The sequence below is a fragment of the Mchenga conophoros genome, linkage group LG23 (genome assembly GCF_057382185.1).
Source record: "Mchenga conophoros isolate Kocher_MC1m ecotype Shallow Benthic linkage group LG23, M_conophoros_male_GT1.1, whole genome shotgun sequence".
NCBI lineage: Eukaryota > Metazoa > Chordata > Actinopteri > Cichliformes > Cichlidae > Mchenga > Mchenga conophoros.
Window position 1 is genome coordinate 42,615,212 of NC_140547.1, and position 18,718 is coordinate 42,633,929.

At 42.6% G+C, this 18,718-nt stretch overlaps 1 protein-coding gene across 1 annotated transcript; it reads left to right on the forward strand.

The window, feature by feature from the left end:
- Positions 1–292: 292 nt before the first annotated feature.
- On the forward strand, positions 293–16,580 carry LOC146547948 (uncharacterized). Its single transcript, XM_085265009.1, has 2 exons — positions 293–2,706; positions 13,714–16,580. Exons 1-2 carry the CDS (start codon positions 392–394, stop codon positions 16,112–16,114), a joined length of 4,716 nt encoding a protein of 1,571 aa, XP_085121135.1. The 5' UTR covers positions 293–391; the 3' UTR covers positions 16,115–16,580.
- Positions 16,581–18,718: the final 2,138 nt, after the last annotated feature.

An 18,718-nucleotide genomic window follows, 5' to 3' on the forward strand; every position in this document is an offset into this window, starting at 1 on the left:
GTCAAGTTTAGTGTGAACAATATTACACAAACAAGCACGTGTATGCGCATGCGCACATATTAGAATCCATTCCATCGCTTCTAATATGTGCGCATGCGCACATATTAGAACCCTTCCATCGCTTCTCATATGTGCGCATGCGCACATATTAGAATCGCTTCGATCGCTTGTGACGTGATAACTTTGCTGTGATCCTTTCTGATGTCATAACTTTGCTTTGATTCCAAAACCTATAAATAGGAGCGCTCACCTGTTACTTTATGCTTAACGGACGTTGACCTGCAGCAACTAAAACCCTTTTGAGAAGATTTGAGAGCAATTTACAAGAGAAACCAAAACAAGTTCAGTTTTGTTTCTCACCAATTCACAGCGCAAACAGACACATTACACCATGTCAGCCAACCCATCCTTCGGCTCAGATGAGCTTGGAATATCTAAAGGGACCATTTTGGGAGATCACCACATGGTGGAGGCTTTCCTTGGAGAAGGAAGCTTTGGTGTCGTAACGAAATGTCGCGATACAAAAAACAACAAAACTGTTGCTGTTAAAGTCAACAAAAGCGACCCTGAAATTCTGCTCCAGGCAAAACTGGAAATTTTCATCCTGGAGCAGCTACGACGCTTGGATCCAGACAGGTGCAACATTGTGGAATGGAACGGCTATTTCCTCGATGGAGAGCGCATTTGCTTGAATTTTGAACTCCTCGACCAAAGCCTGTCAGACTACATAGGGGACCGGAATAACCAAGGTCTCCCAATGAGAGAAATCAGGCCAATTTTGCATCAGCTCGCAAATGCTCTATTCCACCTGGGTTCTGTGGGAATAGTGCATGCTGACCTCAAACCTGTCAACATCATGGTTGTGAACCGCAGTGAGTCTCAAGTCAGAGTCAAACTTATAGACTTTGGCATCGCATGTAACACCTCTGCAGTGATTCCTGGTGACTGTGTGGGGACAATTGGTTATTGTGCACCTGAGATTATGCTTGGCACTCCATATGATGAAGCAATTGACATGTGGTCTCTGGGGCTGGTAGCTGTGGAGCTTGCTACAGGGGTGCCTCTCTATCCTGGGGAAGACGATTATGATGTTTTGAAATTCATAATTGAAACCCAGGGTCAGCTACCAGATCATCTCCTAGAGTCTGGCTTGTACACTGACAGCTATTTCATCGAGGATAACCACAAGGAACAGCGCTGGACATTTAAGACCCCAGAACAATTTCAATACGAGACAGATTATCGATCCAAGGAAACTCGATCGATAAAACTTAAGTGTCTCGATGACCTCGAAAAACTGCTGAAAGTTAGGCGAGGACCGGAAAATGGCCAAACATTATTTGTAAGGCTAATCAAAGAAATGTTGGCCTTGGATGCAAATCAGCGCATAACACCCTCAGAGGTTCTGAAGCATCCCTTTTTCCACCCTGGCCTCTCAAGGAGAACCCCCTGCACTGACATGAATAGTACAGGGGGAGAACTCCTTGTGCTCTCTCAGCAGCCTTCAAGCTGGAAAAGTCATGGATTGCAAAAATTCAGCTGCAGTTTCCAAAACTCAGTTGAATTTCCTCAAAAAGGAGACATCAACACCTCAGCCAACCCATCTGCCTCTGAAGATGATCTTCAAATAACGGAAGGGACCATTTTAGGAGATCACCACGTGGTAGAGGCCTTCCTTGGAGAAGGAGGCTTTGGTTTAGTAACCAGATGTCGCGATACAAAAAACAACAAAACCGTTGCTATTAAAGTCAACAAGAGCGACCCTGAAATTCTGCTCCAGGCAAAACTGGAAATTTTCATCCTGGAGCAGCTACGACGCTTGGATCCAGACAGGTGCAACATTGTGGAATGGAACGACTATTTCCTCGATGGACAGCGCATTTGCTTGAATTTCGAATTGCTCGACCAAAGCCTGTGGGACTACATTGGGGACCGGAATAACCGAGGTCTCCCAATGAGAGAACTCAGGCCAATTTTGCATCAGCTCGCAAATGCTCTGTTCCACCTGGGTTCTGTGGGAATAGTGCATGCTGACCTCAAACCTGGAAACATCATGGTGCTGAACCACAGTGAGTCTCCCGTCAAAGTCAAACTCATAGACTTTGGCCTCTCATGTCCTGCTTCTGCAGTGATTCCTGGTGACCGTGTGGGGACAATTGGTTATTGTGCACCTGAGGTTATGCTTGGCATTCCATACGACGAAGCAATCGACATGTGGTCTCTGGGGCTGGTAGCTGTGGAGCTTGCTACAGGGGTGCCTCTCTATCCTGGGGAAGACGATTATGATGTTTTAAAATTCATAATTGAAACCCAGGGTCAGCTACCAGATCATCTCCTAGAGTCTGGCTTGTACACTGACTGCTACTTCATCGAGGATAACTACAACAAACAGCGCTGGACATTTAAGACCCAAGAACAATTTCAATATGAGACACATTATCGATCAAAGGAAACTCGATATATAAAACTTAAGTGTCTCGATGACCTCGAAAAACTGCTGAAAGTTAGGCGAGGACCGGAAAATGGCCAAACATTATTTGTAAGGCTAATCAAAGAAATGTTGGCCTTGGATGCAAATCTGCGCATAACACCCTCGGAGGTTCTGAAGTATCCCTTTTTCCACCCTGGCCTCTCAAGGAGAACCCCCTGCACTGACATGAATAGTACAGGGGGACAAAACCTTGTGTTCTCTCAGCAGCAATCATCGTTTGGGTGGCCAGAATTCTAGGGGAGCTAGAAATTCTTGTGGAAAAAAAGCCCAAAACAATAACATCAACAAAAAAAAGCAATGAATGTGGTCTTAAACTTGGGCACAATTTGGCTTGAAATCCATCAACTAATCTCTCAATATTCAAAGCGGAGCAGCAGACAACTTACCATCACATCAGTCCTTCAATCAGACCTACAACAAACGTCTTCAGTCTCTCACCCCAACCGGTCGCAGCAGATGGCCGCCCCGACCTGAGCCTGGTTCTGCCGGAGGTTTCTTCCTGTAAAAAGGGAGTTTTTCCTTCCCACTGTCGCCAAAGTGCTTGCTCATAGGGGGTCATATAATTGTTGGGTTCTCTGTATGTATTATTGTAGGGTCTACCTTACAATAATACATACAGCCTTGAAGTGACTGGTGATGTAATTTGCTGCTGAATGAATTCGGAACTAATTGGAAATCTGGATATTAATTAAATAAACCTGCTTTGAGCATCAATTAATTGTTGTTTGAAATTCTTTATAAATATATAAATATAGTGCCACTCTTCTACTGTTTAAATTGCAACTGTTTCAAACTGACTAATTTATTCATACACTTGAGCATAAACACATGCACAGTAAATGGCCTGTACTTGTACAGCGCTTTACTTAGTCCCCAAGGACCCCAAAGAGCTTTACACTACATTCAGTCATTCACACATTCACACACTGGTGATGGCAGCTACATTGTAGCCACAGCTGCCCTGGGGCGCACTGACAGAGGCGAGGCTGCCGGACACTGGCGCCACCGGGCCCTCTGACCACCACCAGTAGGCAACGGGTGAAGTGTCTTGCCCCGGGACACAACGACCGAGACTGTCGGAGGCGGGGCTCAATCTGGCAACCTTCCAATTACAGGATGAACTGCGAACTCTTGAGCCACGATTGACCTATATACACATATACTTTACAGTACTAGTCAGTGCTTACATACTAGTTCTTTTCCCTACTTTTTCATGCTTACTGGTACAAATGCCTGTTACTAGAGTTAAATGCTATCAATGTATTCTCACAGTTATGGAACTGTACAAATGCATACAAAATAACGCTCACGTAAACATAACTGTGCACTAGTTTGCCCTTATTGCTGCAGTTTGTTTCAAGTTGTTCTCTCTCTCTCTCTCTCTCTCTCTCTCACTCACACACACACACACACACACTCACACACACACACACACACACACACACTCACTATGTAACGTTTCAGCAAGAAAATACCGCCCCTTCCCCCCACAGTGACACCACCACCACTAGTCTGCACAGCTGACATAAGGCAGCATGGATCCATCCTTTCATGCTATTTATGCCAAATTCTGACCCGACCATCTGCATGTCAGAGCAGAAATCAAGACTCATCAGACCAGGCAACATTTATCCAATCTTCTCATGTCAAATTTTGAGAACTGTAGCTTCAATTTCCTGTTCTTAGCTGACCAAAACGCTCTTCTGCATTCTTTGGTTGCAACAAATGGTTGTATGAGCTACGGTTGCCTTCCTATCAGACATTTTTCTCTGACCGTTGACATCAATAAGGCAGTTTTTCCAAGAGAACTGCCTTTCACTGGATATTTTCTCTTTTTTGTCACCGAAAAGGGTGTCTGTGTTACTTCTTGTCTTATATATATTGTCTCTGTTTTCCTCTGTCCTTTGTCAGAGTGCCTGTTCACCTACCCCCTGTGTCTCCATATTCCCAGTGTTCAAGGTTTCCAAGTGTTTTCCCAGTTTAGGTTGTCATGGTTGGTTCTGTTTGCTACTCAGCCAGAATAAACAGCTCGCTCTTTTTAAAAGTAGGCTCCAGAATGGATGATGGCATGTTCGCATGTCTTTATGCAACACTGAGTGTGCTGAACTAAAGGTAGGCCTAGTTTCATTTTCATGGTCATTATTATCAAGACAATGATTACGCCTTATTCTGATTATTTCTCCCTTTTGGAGGTGTAACGTTTACATGAGGGGTGTAGGAACATTTCCCCCTAAATATTTTTAGATAAACTTTTGCTAAAGTCACAGTTTTTGTCGTATTGATGATGCAGCTAGAATAAGTGCTTTTAAATAAAAGAATAACCATTCAAAGTGCTCAGTGGTGAAACTGTAACTCTTTCAGAGTTTGACAGCTGGACAAGTGATGCCGTATTTAAAGAAACATGAGATGAGTGCAGCATATTATCTGAACAGAGATCATTCAATGAGCAAGAATAAACACTGAAAGAGAAACACTTCACTGTTGATTATCATATGAAGTCTAATGAAAGCTGTTAATCTGTTAATATCCTGTTAATCTGCAAATACAGAACATGCGACTTTAAAGCATCCAGCAAAGTGATAACTGTCCTCTGCCCACTAAGTAGTGACTCTACAAAAGATTATTTTCAATATCATCTTTATATTATATTTAGTTATTCTCCAGCGCAACAATGTAAGGAGCTCTGTGATTGGTTAGGAAAGGACAGACTGGCCACCTGGATTTTTCTTCACTGCACATTGATCCATAGCTTTGCTCTGTAAAGGCTAACAAAGTGCTTTTGCTTTACAAAGACATTCAGCGTCGGTATTCACTCTTTTAAAATGCCACTGAACACTGGAGTGAAATGGAGCCCTGATCCTCAGAGTTTTATTGTTGCTAACATTTCTTATAGATAGCACAGATAGTGCCCCACTGCAGTAATCACTCATGTCTAGATATTCCTGTTAAAACGGAGTTTTTCCTCCCCACTGTAACATGGCAAACATAGCAAACGGATAAACCAGCTGAAGCTTCAGACAGCCGTCAGACAGTGAAACACTGCCATCTGCTGGACTCCAATAACAAAGACGCTGCTTTGACGGGTGAGGGAGTTTCAACAAGTCTGCAACGACTCAAGCATCAAACTACAGAACTATTATAGCGGACATGGTGCTCTAATGACTGCTTCATTAACGCAGGTCAGAAAGGATCAAACATATCAATAAATTATAAAACACAAAACGTCTCTTATTGCCCAGGGCTCAGGAAGTGAGTGTGTTCCTTATAGCCTATTAAACCTTAGCAGGTTATTTTGATGTGTTACAGATGAAACAGCTATCCAGTAACATTCAGCTACAAAAATGCTTTTTTATAATTACTTTTTTACAGCTTCGCACTTTTACACAAGTTTTATCATCAGTGTCACAATGGCTGCTGCTAAAATTGAGTACAAGATATTTGTTGGCCTGATTAAAGGTCTTGATGCGTGCTCAATCATCCAGGGAAGTAAATCTCCAAAAGTTGATCCTGTTCTTCTGGACGTAGCGTTTTCAGTCAGAGAAACCAGCCGACTGAAGGAACAATGGGCTGGGAGGTCAGTTCCTTAATCATGATTATGCAAATTCTCATGACCATTGATCAACAACCACTGATCAATGGTCTTGAGTACCATTCACAGAGAGTTGGAGAACGGCTGCAATCACAGCATTGTAAGATGGTGACAGATGTACCCTTAGGCCCCCTCCTTGATTCAGAGAGGGTCTTTCCCTTTTCACGTAAATGGCCTCCTTGACTCCGCCCTCAAACCAGCGTTCATTGCAGTTATTGTTGACAATCACATTGTATCGTGTAACCATCCAGCTCACATATTCAATGTAAATGATTTGTTGAACTCAAGACATGATGAATGTTCCTGCATTAAAACACATCCAGCCTAGTGTTCTCACTCTCCCTAAATGGATCTGTTACATTAGTGATATGTGGGAGTTGTGTTTCAGTCTTTTCCACATGAGGACATTTACATTTAGTTTTTGCTTTACTGATGAGTGGCTGGTTAACCTGCAGTGGTTGAAGTATGTGTCGGTCGTCTGGAAGAGTAGGTGTAGAAGACGTCTTTAATGAATGTAATGCTCTGAAGGTGTCAGCGATTACTGTGAATTCATTATAAAAGTGGATTTCAGTGAATAAAGACAGGCCCTCATGGTGAAGCTCAGGAGTCCATAAAGTGTAACAGGAGAGCTGTGTCATACTTTCAGAGATTTTACATGAGCCAGTCTTTCAAAAAATACATAAATAAATAATTCATTCATTCATCCACAGGAAACACAATGCTCATATCTGAAAGTAAACTCTGATATATATCCCCGACTAGAGTTAGTACTAAATAAAGGATCGCCCCAAAATGACTAAATATATAAAGACACTCTCCAGAAGAAGTTAAAGGGATTTTATTCATTGTACAAGCAATATCTTCATAAGAATTACAAATTCTGCAGACATATTACCTTCTTACTGAACCTGAATAACTCACACACAGACGTGTCTGCTGCTTATCTTTGTTCAAACATGATGTTTTATCTTCTCTTCAAAACACATTACTCATCTTTCTGGCATCGTGTTACATGAAAACACCTGCATTCTACCTGTGTCATTGTACCACAAAGACAATGATTGCAACACTGTGCTTGCAAAATAGAAGAAATAAGACGACCAGCAAATACATCAAAGATGGTAAAAGTGATTCCATCTTTGTGTCTCCTCCCATTGTTTCCCCAGTCTGTCTAGTTCCCATATTCCCAGGACACCGCTGGACAACAAGTGGGTATTCCAAGACTGAGAGACAGCCAGAGTTGGCAAAAGATCAGACATTCTTAAGTAGAAGTAAAAATACTATTGTTCCAGTGAAAGTTAAAGTACTGATTCAACTTCATTACTCAGCTAAAGCAAAAAAGTACAGGCTCGAAGCGCTTACAGAGAAAAGCATACAACAGAATGCTGATGGCGGCAGTAACACACACTTGGAGGAGAGGCTCCAGCCGTCCATTCCAGCCCTATCCCTAACATTAACTCTAACCATAACTTTAACCTTAACCCTATCAGGTCTTGTTTTACAAAGCGATTCATGATCAGAATAAAAAACACATTTACACATACCGATGATTTGTCACATAGCATCGTTACCTGTTGGGATGAGAACGTGTTGTTTCCAGAGCACCACAAATTGGGGTGTCTGTAGCTCAGGTAGAGCAGGAAACCTACTAATCAGAAAGTTGCTGGTTCAATGCCCCTCTGCTCCAGCCTGCATGCCAAATATCCTTGGGCAAGATGCTAACCCCAAGTTGCTCTCCGATGCATCCATCGGGAGGATGAATGCGTATTAATGTTAGATAGAAAGCACTTACAGAGAAAAAGCATAGAAAAAAGTGAGTGCATGAATGAGGCAAGTTGTAGAGAGTAGAAAGGTTTTATACAAGAACCAGTTCATTTACCGTTATATTTTAGTTTCATTTTCAGTTCTGTACTTTTTACATGTAATATTGATTCATTAGATTGACTACATGTATTAGACCTAACTTGCTGACAGCAAATTTAAACGACCGTAATAATTTATTTTCAGCGTCTGAAATATTTATTTAGTTTGTTTTTTGTTTTCTTTTTGGCTCCTGATATTAGTCAACTACTATTTGTCAATGTTGAACTAATAATGAATCTAAGAACAGCTATTTGTCACGGTTGTCCAGCGTCAACCGTGGGGATGTGAGGAAGGAGGAGCCAGGCACGGAGCTCTGAATGCAAGCAGTGCGTTTATTTACAGTGAATGGAAAATAACAATAAATCCGCAGTGCGTTCCCGACTCCCGTGAAATGTCCTCTTCCCAGTGCTAGTGTTCCTTGTTTCCGCTCCTCAGTGTCTGAGCACCCCGTGCTCGCTGCCCTCTCGTCTCCACGCTTCTCCTGGGGAGATAACAAACAGGCAGCCGTAAGACACATACAATGCGGCAGACTATCCGTACTGACTGGCCGAGAGACTAACGTGAAGTCACGCAATGATCCAGCGTCAGAGAGAGCGCCACCGCATTCTTAAGTAGCTCCTCCGACAAGGCTTGATCAGCTGTGTGATGGTCTTCAGGTGTGGCCAACCACCTGGCAGGGCCACACCCACCAGGCCTGAAGGTGCCTGTAAACAGGTGCTCTCAGAAACGCCGGCATCCACACACACACACACACACACACACACACACACACACACACACACACACACACACACACACACACACACACACACACACACACACACACACAGATATACCTGCAAGCAGGGAGAACGAGGGACAGCACACCAAAAACACACATGTCCATAACTGCTGGGTCGTTTAGACTCCTGAGCTGTGCACGAGGGGTCGACCACCCACTGGAAGGCCGGGCACTTGTTTTCAACCGTAATATACCTGATGTGCTCAGGTAACCTGTAGCGCCATGAAACCTCTGTCACACCAGGGCGCATAAAAAATGATGCTTTAAGAGACTGATGGGATCGGGCAGCAGGGAAAACATCCACAAAATGCTACTTTCAGTTTTTAAGTAGAGTCATTACATGCTTGTTAAAAGCAAACTCTCATATAGTTTTTAATGTGCTTCTTTCATTACAATGACTAGATAAAGAATGTGGCACTGTCTCTATTTAACACTGGCTACCCCAAAATGTTTCCAAACCTTCAACCGTAACTTTCAATGAGAGATTTTTAGATACGGTTATTGAAGCTGTGGGATTAATTTTTTAAGTAACACGAGACGAGAGGCAGCAGCATACACACAGAGCATCAGTGATAGAAAGCTAGGCTAACATAGGGTAGCTACCTGTTCAAGGAGAAACATGTATAGGCCCATCTCAAGTGCCAGTGAACATCTAAATGATTCAGGGAAGACTTTGGAGAAAGTGCTGTGGGGAGATGAAACGAAATTATGTGGCTTTAACTGACCTTTTGAAATAGGAGTGTGATGCAAAACATAGCATCCCTGCAGTCAAGCAGAGAGATGGAAACATTATGATGTGGGCTACAGGACGACTTAGTCGGGGTTCCAAGCAGTCAGGAAATGTGACATCGTCAGACTGCAGGCCACGGATTGGCTTGTCAGTCGCGGCACTCAATGAGTCATGAGACGGTGTCTTTCACTAAAATCAAAACTGCAGTTTTTTTAAAACCCTGCAACAAGGCAAATAGCTGCACAACACCGTGGTTTCCAAGTGTGACAAAAAGCCACAGATACATCATCGCTGCGACGTCTTCCTTTGTTGTGGCATTCGTGTTGCTCATAAATGACAACATGGACATCGGGCCGCTTTGCTGTAATGACCCCACGCACATTAGGTGGTACTTGATTGTAATGGAAAATGAGTCACAGCAAGCTGATCTGAGTATGTACTAATGGAGAAGTGCTATAAGATCACGGAGTGGTCTAGTCAGTCTCCAGACATCAGTACTGTAGAAAATCTGTGGAGGGAGCTGAAGTTTCAACTTTCCAAGTGGCAGTCAAGAAACTTACAGGATTTAGAGAGTTTCTGTAAGGAGCAGAGGGTTAATGTTTGTGTGTCCTCACTGTAAAGACTGCAGGTTACTGGAGTGTGTCGTGTCATGTTTCCTGTTGCTCTGAGGTGCGTCCAACAAATACACAAATCATTTACCACTAATAATAACACCTCCCCCACTTAAGTGTGTTCAACAGGAAGCTAAAGACTGGTGCTGTTAAAGTGTTCAAAAAACAGCAGGTGCTCGGTGTGACGCCACAGTGGGCCAAAAAACACAAGATGACCTCCAGCAAGGACAAAATGTATCTGGACGTCTCTGTGAGCATCTGTCTCACTGTGTAAGTGTAGCACAGTGTCTGTGTGCATGGCTGGGCAAGAGAAACAGCACAACTGAAAGCCAGCACTCAGACGAGGACCCGGTGCATCGTCTGTCTCATCTCAGCCAGTTTACTTACAAACTCTTTAAGTTTGAATTTTAAAGCCAACAATGTGCACAGGGCAGTGATATTTAAAATGAAGGTAAACTATTCCAATCTCTGCAGCCCCAATTGTGTATCACACACACACTAAGTTCTCCTCCTGCCTTCAGCCCAACCGTTGAGCACGATGACAAATAGAGCCGCAGAATTTTGCTGCTGTGTAATTAAATTGAGACGTGGGGTCAAAATTCCCACCTAGATTGAGTGAGATGAAATAGAAATCGGCTCTCCTCTAACTGACTTTATAGAAATAATTACATCAGCTGCATTTATAACTGTTATTAAATAACAGCAGCACACGAGAACTAAAGTGTAATCCCAGCACATTTCGCTTCGCTTGCACTGATTCTTTAGAGATGACGACCGTGGTGGGTAATTAAGGGCAAACAATATACAAGTGGCGTGAAAAATGGAGGCTGCATTACCTTTCCAAAGCTTCCTTTCCCGATGGCCCGCAGTATCTGGAAGTGGTCAAAGTTTACTGTGGAGAAAATGAGAAGCAGTTAGTGAGAACGTGTCAGTTTGAGCTGAGCTATAAAACAGGGAACATGACATGTACAGCACTGTGCAAAAGTCTTGAGCCATCCCTCATTTGCTTCCAGGGATCCGGACTTCCCTGTAATCTTTAAAGTGGTATTAAGGAATAGCTCTCCAGGCTTTTTAAAGTGTTTCTGATTTTTAATCCAGGGCTTGTATTTGACCACTTTTTGTCAGACACCTAAGTCACGGAAAGGACCAGAAAACTTAACAAAGAACCAATTTTAAATTGTATCTGTACACATTTACTTGCAGCCTATTGCAAAAAAACAAAAGCCCACATCATTTGTTCTCACTTCTTTAGTTGAAGAATGCAGTTAATAACACCGTTAACACAGACTGACCTGGCAAAACACGAAAAAATAAGGGGGTGGTTCAAGACTTTTGCTCGGTACTGTATGACAAATGCAAATGTGCACTTCACAATGTATCGCTGCACTTCGGCAGTACTGTGAAGATTAAATGTTTTTTCCTTCCCGATGCATGTGAAAGGTTAAGACTTACATCTCCAAATGTACTGGAACTGATTTGAACCAGAGGACTCAGCCACACTGTTACTATGTACTGCATAAACACGTTTACCGATGAAGGTAAAGCAGACGCTGTCCTGACTGTGTGGCTAAATTTTGTGCTGAAAGCATCAAATCAATTGAATATGATTAACTTGCTATGAGAGGTTTTTACTCCAAGTGTGACTTTTTCTGGCTTCATACACCTTTCAGGGTCAAATTCAAGCACTTTGTAAGCACGTTTAATGTCCATTTTCAACATTTTCCAGCACATTACCATAAAAAGGATGCATATTTCACTTCGCATCACCTGAGTAAGACCACGTGAAAGGCCAAATGAATAAGTCTTCTCATCAGATATTGATGCTTCTTTCTTATGTGACACAAAAAACAGGAGGAGACAGATCTTTGCTTGTGTTGTTTTTTAAGTTCATTCATTCAAAACTAACTGTAAGACGCTTAACTACATTGCAGTCTGTGTTATTGTTGTAGACCTAATTATCACCTTTAAAGTGTTTGTGCTAATAACATCATGTAGAGTAAGACAGGCATAGAGAACAGCACTGACTGGGAGAGGCTTTGAACACATGACATACTCAGATCAATTCAACACTTTAGACTTTAAAAATGCACAAGCGTCTTTCAAAAACCCATTTATTTAATCTATCATCATTGATATTATTATGTACAGTTAGAATGTACTGTTCATCTCCCTTAAATAAACAGGCAGCCTTAAAGTGTGAAATAGTCACTTGTCTACTGTCTCAGTGGCTGATAGTGCCCCACAGGCCTCAATGTCAGCTCGAAGCCATTATGTTTCAATTGTTTAATGATAAACAGATTTTGAATGAAAGCGAGGAAACTTCGCTAGCACAAAAAAGTGCCTATTCTTTCTTCCCATATGGTTCAGTCATATTACCGTCATTTCCCCCTAAGCTGTTCCCAAAGACACCAGGTTAATACTTGAAAAGGCTGCAGCGATACACAAAAATATCATCAATATTCTGTTTACTTGGTGACAACGTCGCTTTTAGCCTTCAATCAGAAAGCCTGACGTTGGCTAGTTAAGCATCGGGCTAACGTTTAACGCTTTCACTTGAGGGAAGTAACTCGTATTACTGCTACTGCTGTGTAATCTTGGTTCAATTCACAGCATATTCTACAAGTTACCCTGCAATAACTAACTGTTAGAATAGCGCCACCGTATTGTATCGCACTGAGTGCACTTCAATCCTTTATCCCGCGAGTTTGCTAGCTAGCAAAATAATAATACCAATTTTAAACAAATAACATGTGTAACGTACACACTCGAGAAAATTATTTACTAGTACTTACGCAAACTCCCCCGTTGTGAAAACGTACAAATCCTTCTTGTATTTTTCGTTTTCCAGCAAACACTCATTAAAACGGCCTCCAGGCACATTAGCGCACTCACCCCCGACTGATCAGGGAGGGGGTGGGGGGTCACACATTGAAACAGACTAACGTGCAGAGGTACAGCCCAGGCAGACAAATGTTGCTTTTAGACTTTGCGACTCGTTTTATTTCTCTATCTGATAAGAAAACTATTCAATCAGATAGTTCTTTGTGGTGAATGAAATACGGTTACAGTTTCAAGAAGTTTTAAGCACCAAATCCGAAATCCAAGCACTGCAATATTAAAATCCAATTCAATTTCTTGTTTGCTCCGAAATCTACGACATGACTATATACAGAAAAGCTTGACATGGTATGCAAAAAAAAATTCCGAAGACAATACAAATACAAATACATGAACAAAAAATGTTTTAACTGTCAGTTATGTCATTTTAAAATTTTCCAAAACTAACATTTTCTTTGATTGACTGATATTAAATTGATTAGGGTCAAGTTTAGTGTGAACAATATTACACAAACAAGCACGTGTGTGCGCATGCGCACATATTAGAATCCCTTCGATCGCTTCTCATATGTGCGCATGCGCACATATTAGAATCGCTTCGATCGCTTCTCATATGTGCGCATGCGCACATATTAGAATCGCTTCGATCGCTTGTGACGTGATAACTTTGCTTTGATCCTTTCTGACGTCATAACTTTGCTTTGATCCAAAACCTATAAATAGAAGCGCTCACCTGTTACTTTATGCTTAACGGACGTTGACCTGCAGCAACTAAAACCCTTTTGAGAAGCTTTGAGAGCAATTTACGAGAGAAACCAAAACAAGTTCAGTTTTGTTTCTCACCAATTCACAGCGCAAACAGACACATTACACCATGTCAGCCAACCCATCCTTCGGCTCAGATGAGCTTGGAATATCTAAAGGGACCATTTTGGGAGATCACCACATGGTGGAGGCTTTTCTTGGAGAAGGAAGCTTTGGTGTTGTAACCAGATGTCGCGATACAAAAAACAACAAAACTGTTGCTGTTAAAGTCAACAAGAGCGACCCTGAAATTCTGCTCCAGGCAAAACTGGAAATTTTCATCCTGGAGCAGCTACGACGCTTGGATCCAGACAGGTGCAACATCGTCGAATGGAACGGCTATTTCCTCGATGGAGAGCGCATTTGCCTGAATTTTGAACTCCTCGACCAAAGCCTGTCAGACTACATAGGGGACCGGAATAACCGAGGTCTCCCAATGAGAGAAATCAGGCCAATTTTGAATCAGCTCGCAAATGCTCTATTCCACCTGGGTTCTGTGGGAATAGTGCATGCTGACCTCAAACCTGTCAACATCATGGTTGTGAACCGCAGTGAGTCTCAAGTCAGAGTCAAACTTATAGACTTTGGCATCGCATGTAACACCTCTGCAGTGATTCCTGGTGACTGTGTGGGGACAATTGGTTATTGTGCACCTGAGATTATGCTTGGCACTCCATATGATGAAGCAATTGACATGTGGTCTCTAGGGCTGGTAGCTGTGGAGCTTGCTACAGGGGTGCCTCTCTATCCTGGGGAAGACGATTATGACGTTTTGAAATTCATAATTGAAACCCAGGGTCAGCTACCAGATCATCTCCTAGAGTCTGGCTTGTACACTGACAGCTATTTCATCGAGGATAACCACAAGGAACAGCGCTGGACATTTAAGACCCCAGAACAATTTCAATACGAGACACATTATCGATCCAAGGAAACTCGATCGATAAAACTTAAGTGTCTCGATGATCTCGAACAACTGCTGAAAGTTAGGCGAGGACCGGAAAATGGCCAAACATTATTTGTAAGGCTAATCAAAGAAATGTTGGCCTTGGATGCAAATCAGCGCATAACACCCTCGGAGGTTCTGAAGCATCCCTTTTTCAACCCTGGCCTCTCAAGGAGAACCCCCTGCACTGACATGAATAGTACAGGGGGAGAACTCCTTGTGCTCTCTCAGCAGCCTTCAAGCTGGAAAAGTCATGGATTGCAAAAATTCAGCTGCAGTTTCCAAAACTCAGTTGAATTTCCTCAAAAAGGAGACATCAACACCTCAGCCAACCCATCTGCCTCTGAAGATGATCTTCAAATAACGGAAGGGACCATTTTAGGAGATCACCACGTGGTAGAGGCTTTCCTTGGAGAAGGAGGCTTTGGTTTGGTAACCAGATGTCGCGATACAAAAAACAACAAAACCGTTGCTATTAAAGTCAACAAGAGCGACCCTGAAATTCTGCTCCAGGCAAAACTGGAAATTTTCATCCTGGAGCAGCTACGACGCTTGGATCCAGACAGGTGCAACATTGTGGAATGGAACGACTATTTCCTCGATGGACAGCGCATTTGCCTGAATTTCGAATTGCTTGACCAAAGCCTGTGGGACTACATTGGGGACCGGAATAACCGAGGTCTCCCAATGAGAGAACTCAGGCCAATTTTGCATCAGCTCGCAAATGCTCTGTTCCACCTGGGTTCTGTGGGAATAGTGCATGCTGACCTCAAACCTGGAAACATCATGGTGCTGAACCACAGTGAGTCTCCCGTCAAAGTCAAACTCATAGACTTTGGCCTCGCATGTCCTGCTTCTGCAGTGATTCCTGGTGACCGTGTGGGGACAATTGGTTATTGTGCACCTGAGGTTATGCTTGGCATTCCATACGACGAAGCAATCGACATGTGGTCTCTGGGGCTGGTAGCTGTGGAGCTTGCTACAGGGGTGCCTCTCTATCCTGGGGAAGACGATTATGATGTTTTAAAATTCATAATTGAAACCCAGGGTCAGCTACCAGATCATCTCCTAGAGTCTGGCTTGTACACTGACTGCTACTTCATCGAGGATAACTACAACAAACAGCGCTGGACATTTAAGACCCAAGAACAATTTCAATACGAGACACATTATCGATCAAAGGAAACTCGATATATAAAACTTAAGTGTCTCGATGACCTCGAAAAACTGCTGAAAGTTAGGCGAGGACCGGAAAATGGCCAAACATTATTTGTAAGGCTAATCAAAGAAATGTTGGCCTTGGATGCAAATCAGCGCATAACACCCTCGGAGGTTCTGAAGCATCCCTTTTTCCACCCTGGCCTCTCAAGGAGAACCCCCTGCACTGACATGAATAGTACAGGGGGACAAAACCTTGTGTTCTCTCAGCAGCAATCATCGTTTGGGTGGCCAGAATTCTAGGGGAGCTAGAAATTCTTGTGGAAAAAAAGCCCAAAACAATAACATCAACAAAAAAAAGCAATGAATGTGGTCTTAAACTTGGGCACAATTTGGCTTGAAATCCATCAACTAATCTCTCAATATTCAAAGCGGAGCAGCAGACAACTTACCATCACATCAGTCCTTCAATCAGACCTACAACAAACGTCTTCAGTCTCTCACCCCAACCGGTCGCAGCAGATGGCCGCCCCGACCTGAGCCTGGTTCTGCCGGAGGTTTCTTCCTGTAAAAAGGGAGTTTTTCCTTCCCACTGTCGCCAAAGTGCTTGCTCATAGGGGGTCATATGATTGTTGGGTTCTCTGTATGTATTATTGTAGGGTCTACCTTACAATAATACATACAGCCTTGAAGTGACTGGTGATGTGATTTGCTGCTGAATCAATTCGGAACTAATTGGAAATCTGGATATTAATTAAATAAACCTGCTTTGAGCATCAATTAATTGTTGTTTGAAATTCTTTATAAATATATAAATATAGTGCCACTCTTCTACTGTTTAAATTGCAACTGTTTAAAACTGACTAATTTATTCATACACTTGAGCATAAACACATGCACAGTAAATGGCCTGTACTTGTACAGCGCTTTACTTAGTGCCCAAGGACCCCAAAGAGCTTTACACTACATTCAGTCATTCACACATTCACACACTGGTGATGGCAGCTACATTGTAGCCACAGCTGCCCTGGGGCGCACTGACAGAGGCGAGGCTGCCGGACACTGGCGCCACCGGGCCCTCTGACCACCACCAGTAGGCAACGGGTGAAGTGTCTTGCCCCGGGACACAACGACCGAGACTGTCGGAGGCGGGGCTCAATCTGGCAACCTTCCAATTACAGGATGAACTGCGAACTCTTGAGCCACGATTGACCTATATACACATATACTTTACAGTACTAGTCAGTGCTTACATACTAGTTCTTTTCCCTACTTTTTCATGCTTACTGGTACAAATGCCTGTTACTAGAGTTAAATGCTATCAATGTATTCTCACAGTTATGGAACTGTACAAATGCATACAAAATAACGCTCACGTAAACATAACTGTGCACTAGTTTGCCCTTATTGCTGCAGTTTGTTTCAAGTTGTTCTCTCTCTCTCTCTCTCTCTCTCTCTCACTCACACACACACACACACACACACACACACACACACACACACACACTCACTATGTAACGTTTCAGCAAAAAAATACCGCCCCTCCCCCCCACAGTGACACCACCACCACTAGTCTGCACAGCTGACATAAGGCAGCATGGATCCATCCTTTCATGCTATTTATGCCAAATTCTGACCCGACCATCTGCATGTCAGAGCAGAAATCAAGACTCATCAGACCAGGCAACATTTATCCAATCTTCTCATGTCAAATTTTGAGAACTGTAGCTTCAATTTCCTGTTCTTAGCTGACCAAAACGCTCTTCTGCATTCTTTGGTTGCAACAAATGGTTGTATGAGCTACGGTTGCCTTCCTATCAGACATTTTTCTCTGACCGTTGACATCAATAAGGCAGTTTTTCCAAGAGAACTGCCTTTCACTGGATATTTTCTCTTTTTTGTCACCGAAAAGGGTGTCTGTGTTACTTCTTGTCTTATATATATTGTCTCTGTTTTCCTCTGTCCTTTGTCAGAGTGCCTGTTCACCTACCCCCTGTGTCTCCATATTCCCAGTGTTCAAGGTTTCCAAGTGTTTTCCCAGTTTAGGTTGTCATGGTTGGTTCTGTTTGCTACTCAGCCAGAATAAACAGCTCGCTCTTTTTAAAAGTAGGCTCCAGAATGGATGATGGCATGTTCGCATGTCTTTATGCAACACTGAGTGTGCTGAACTAAAGGTAGGCCTAGTTTCATTTTCATGGTCATTATTATCAAGACAATGATTACGCCTTATTCTGATTATTTCTCCCTTTTGGAGGTGTAACGTTTACATGAGGGGTGTAGGAACATTTCCCCCTAAATATTTTTAGATAAACTTTTGCTAAAGTCACAGTTTTTGTCGTATTGATGATGCAGCTAGAATAAGTGCTTTTAAATAAAAGAATAACCATTCAAAGTGCTCAGTGGTGAAACTGTAACTCTTTCAGAGTTTGACAGCTGGACAAGTGATGCCGTATTTAAAGAAACATGAGATGAGTGCAGCATATTATCTGAACAGAGACCATTCAATGAGCAAGAATAAACACTGAAAGAGAAACACTTCACTGTTGATTATCATATGAAGTCTAATGAAAGCTGTTAATCTGTTAATATCCTGTTAATCTGCAAATACAGAACATGCGACTTTAAAGCATCCAGCAAAGTGATAACTGTCCTCTGCCCACTAAGTAGTGACTCTACAAAAGATTATTTTCAATATCATCTTTATATTATATTTAGTTATTCTCCAGCGCAACAATGTAAGGAGCTCTGTGATTGGTTAGGAAAGGACAGACTGGCCACCTGGATTTTTCTTCACTGCACATTGATCCATAGCTTTGCTCTGTAAAGGCTAACAAAGTGCTTTTGCTTTACAAAGACATTCAGCGTCGGTATTCACTCTTTTAAAATGCCACTGAACACTGGAGTGAA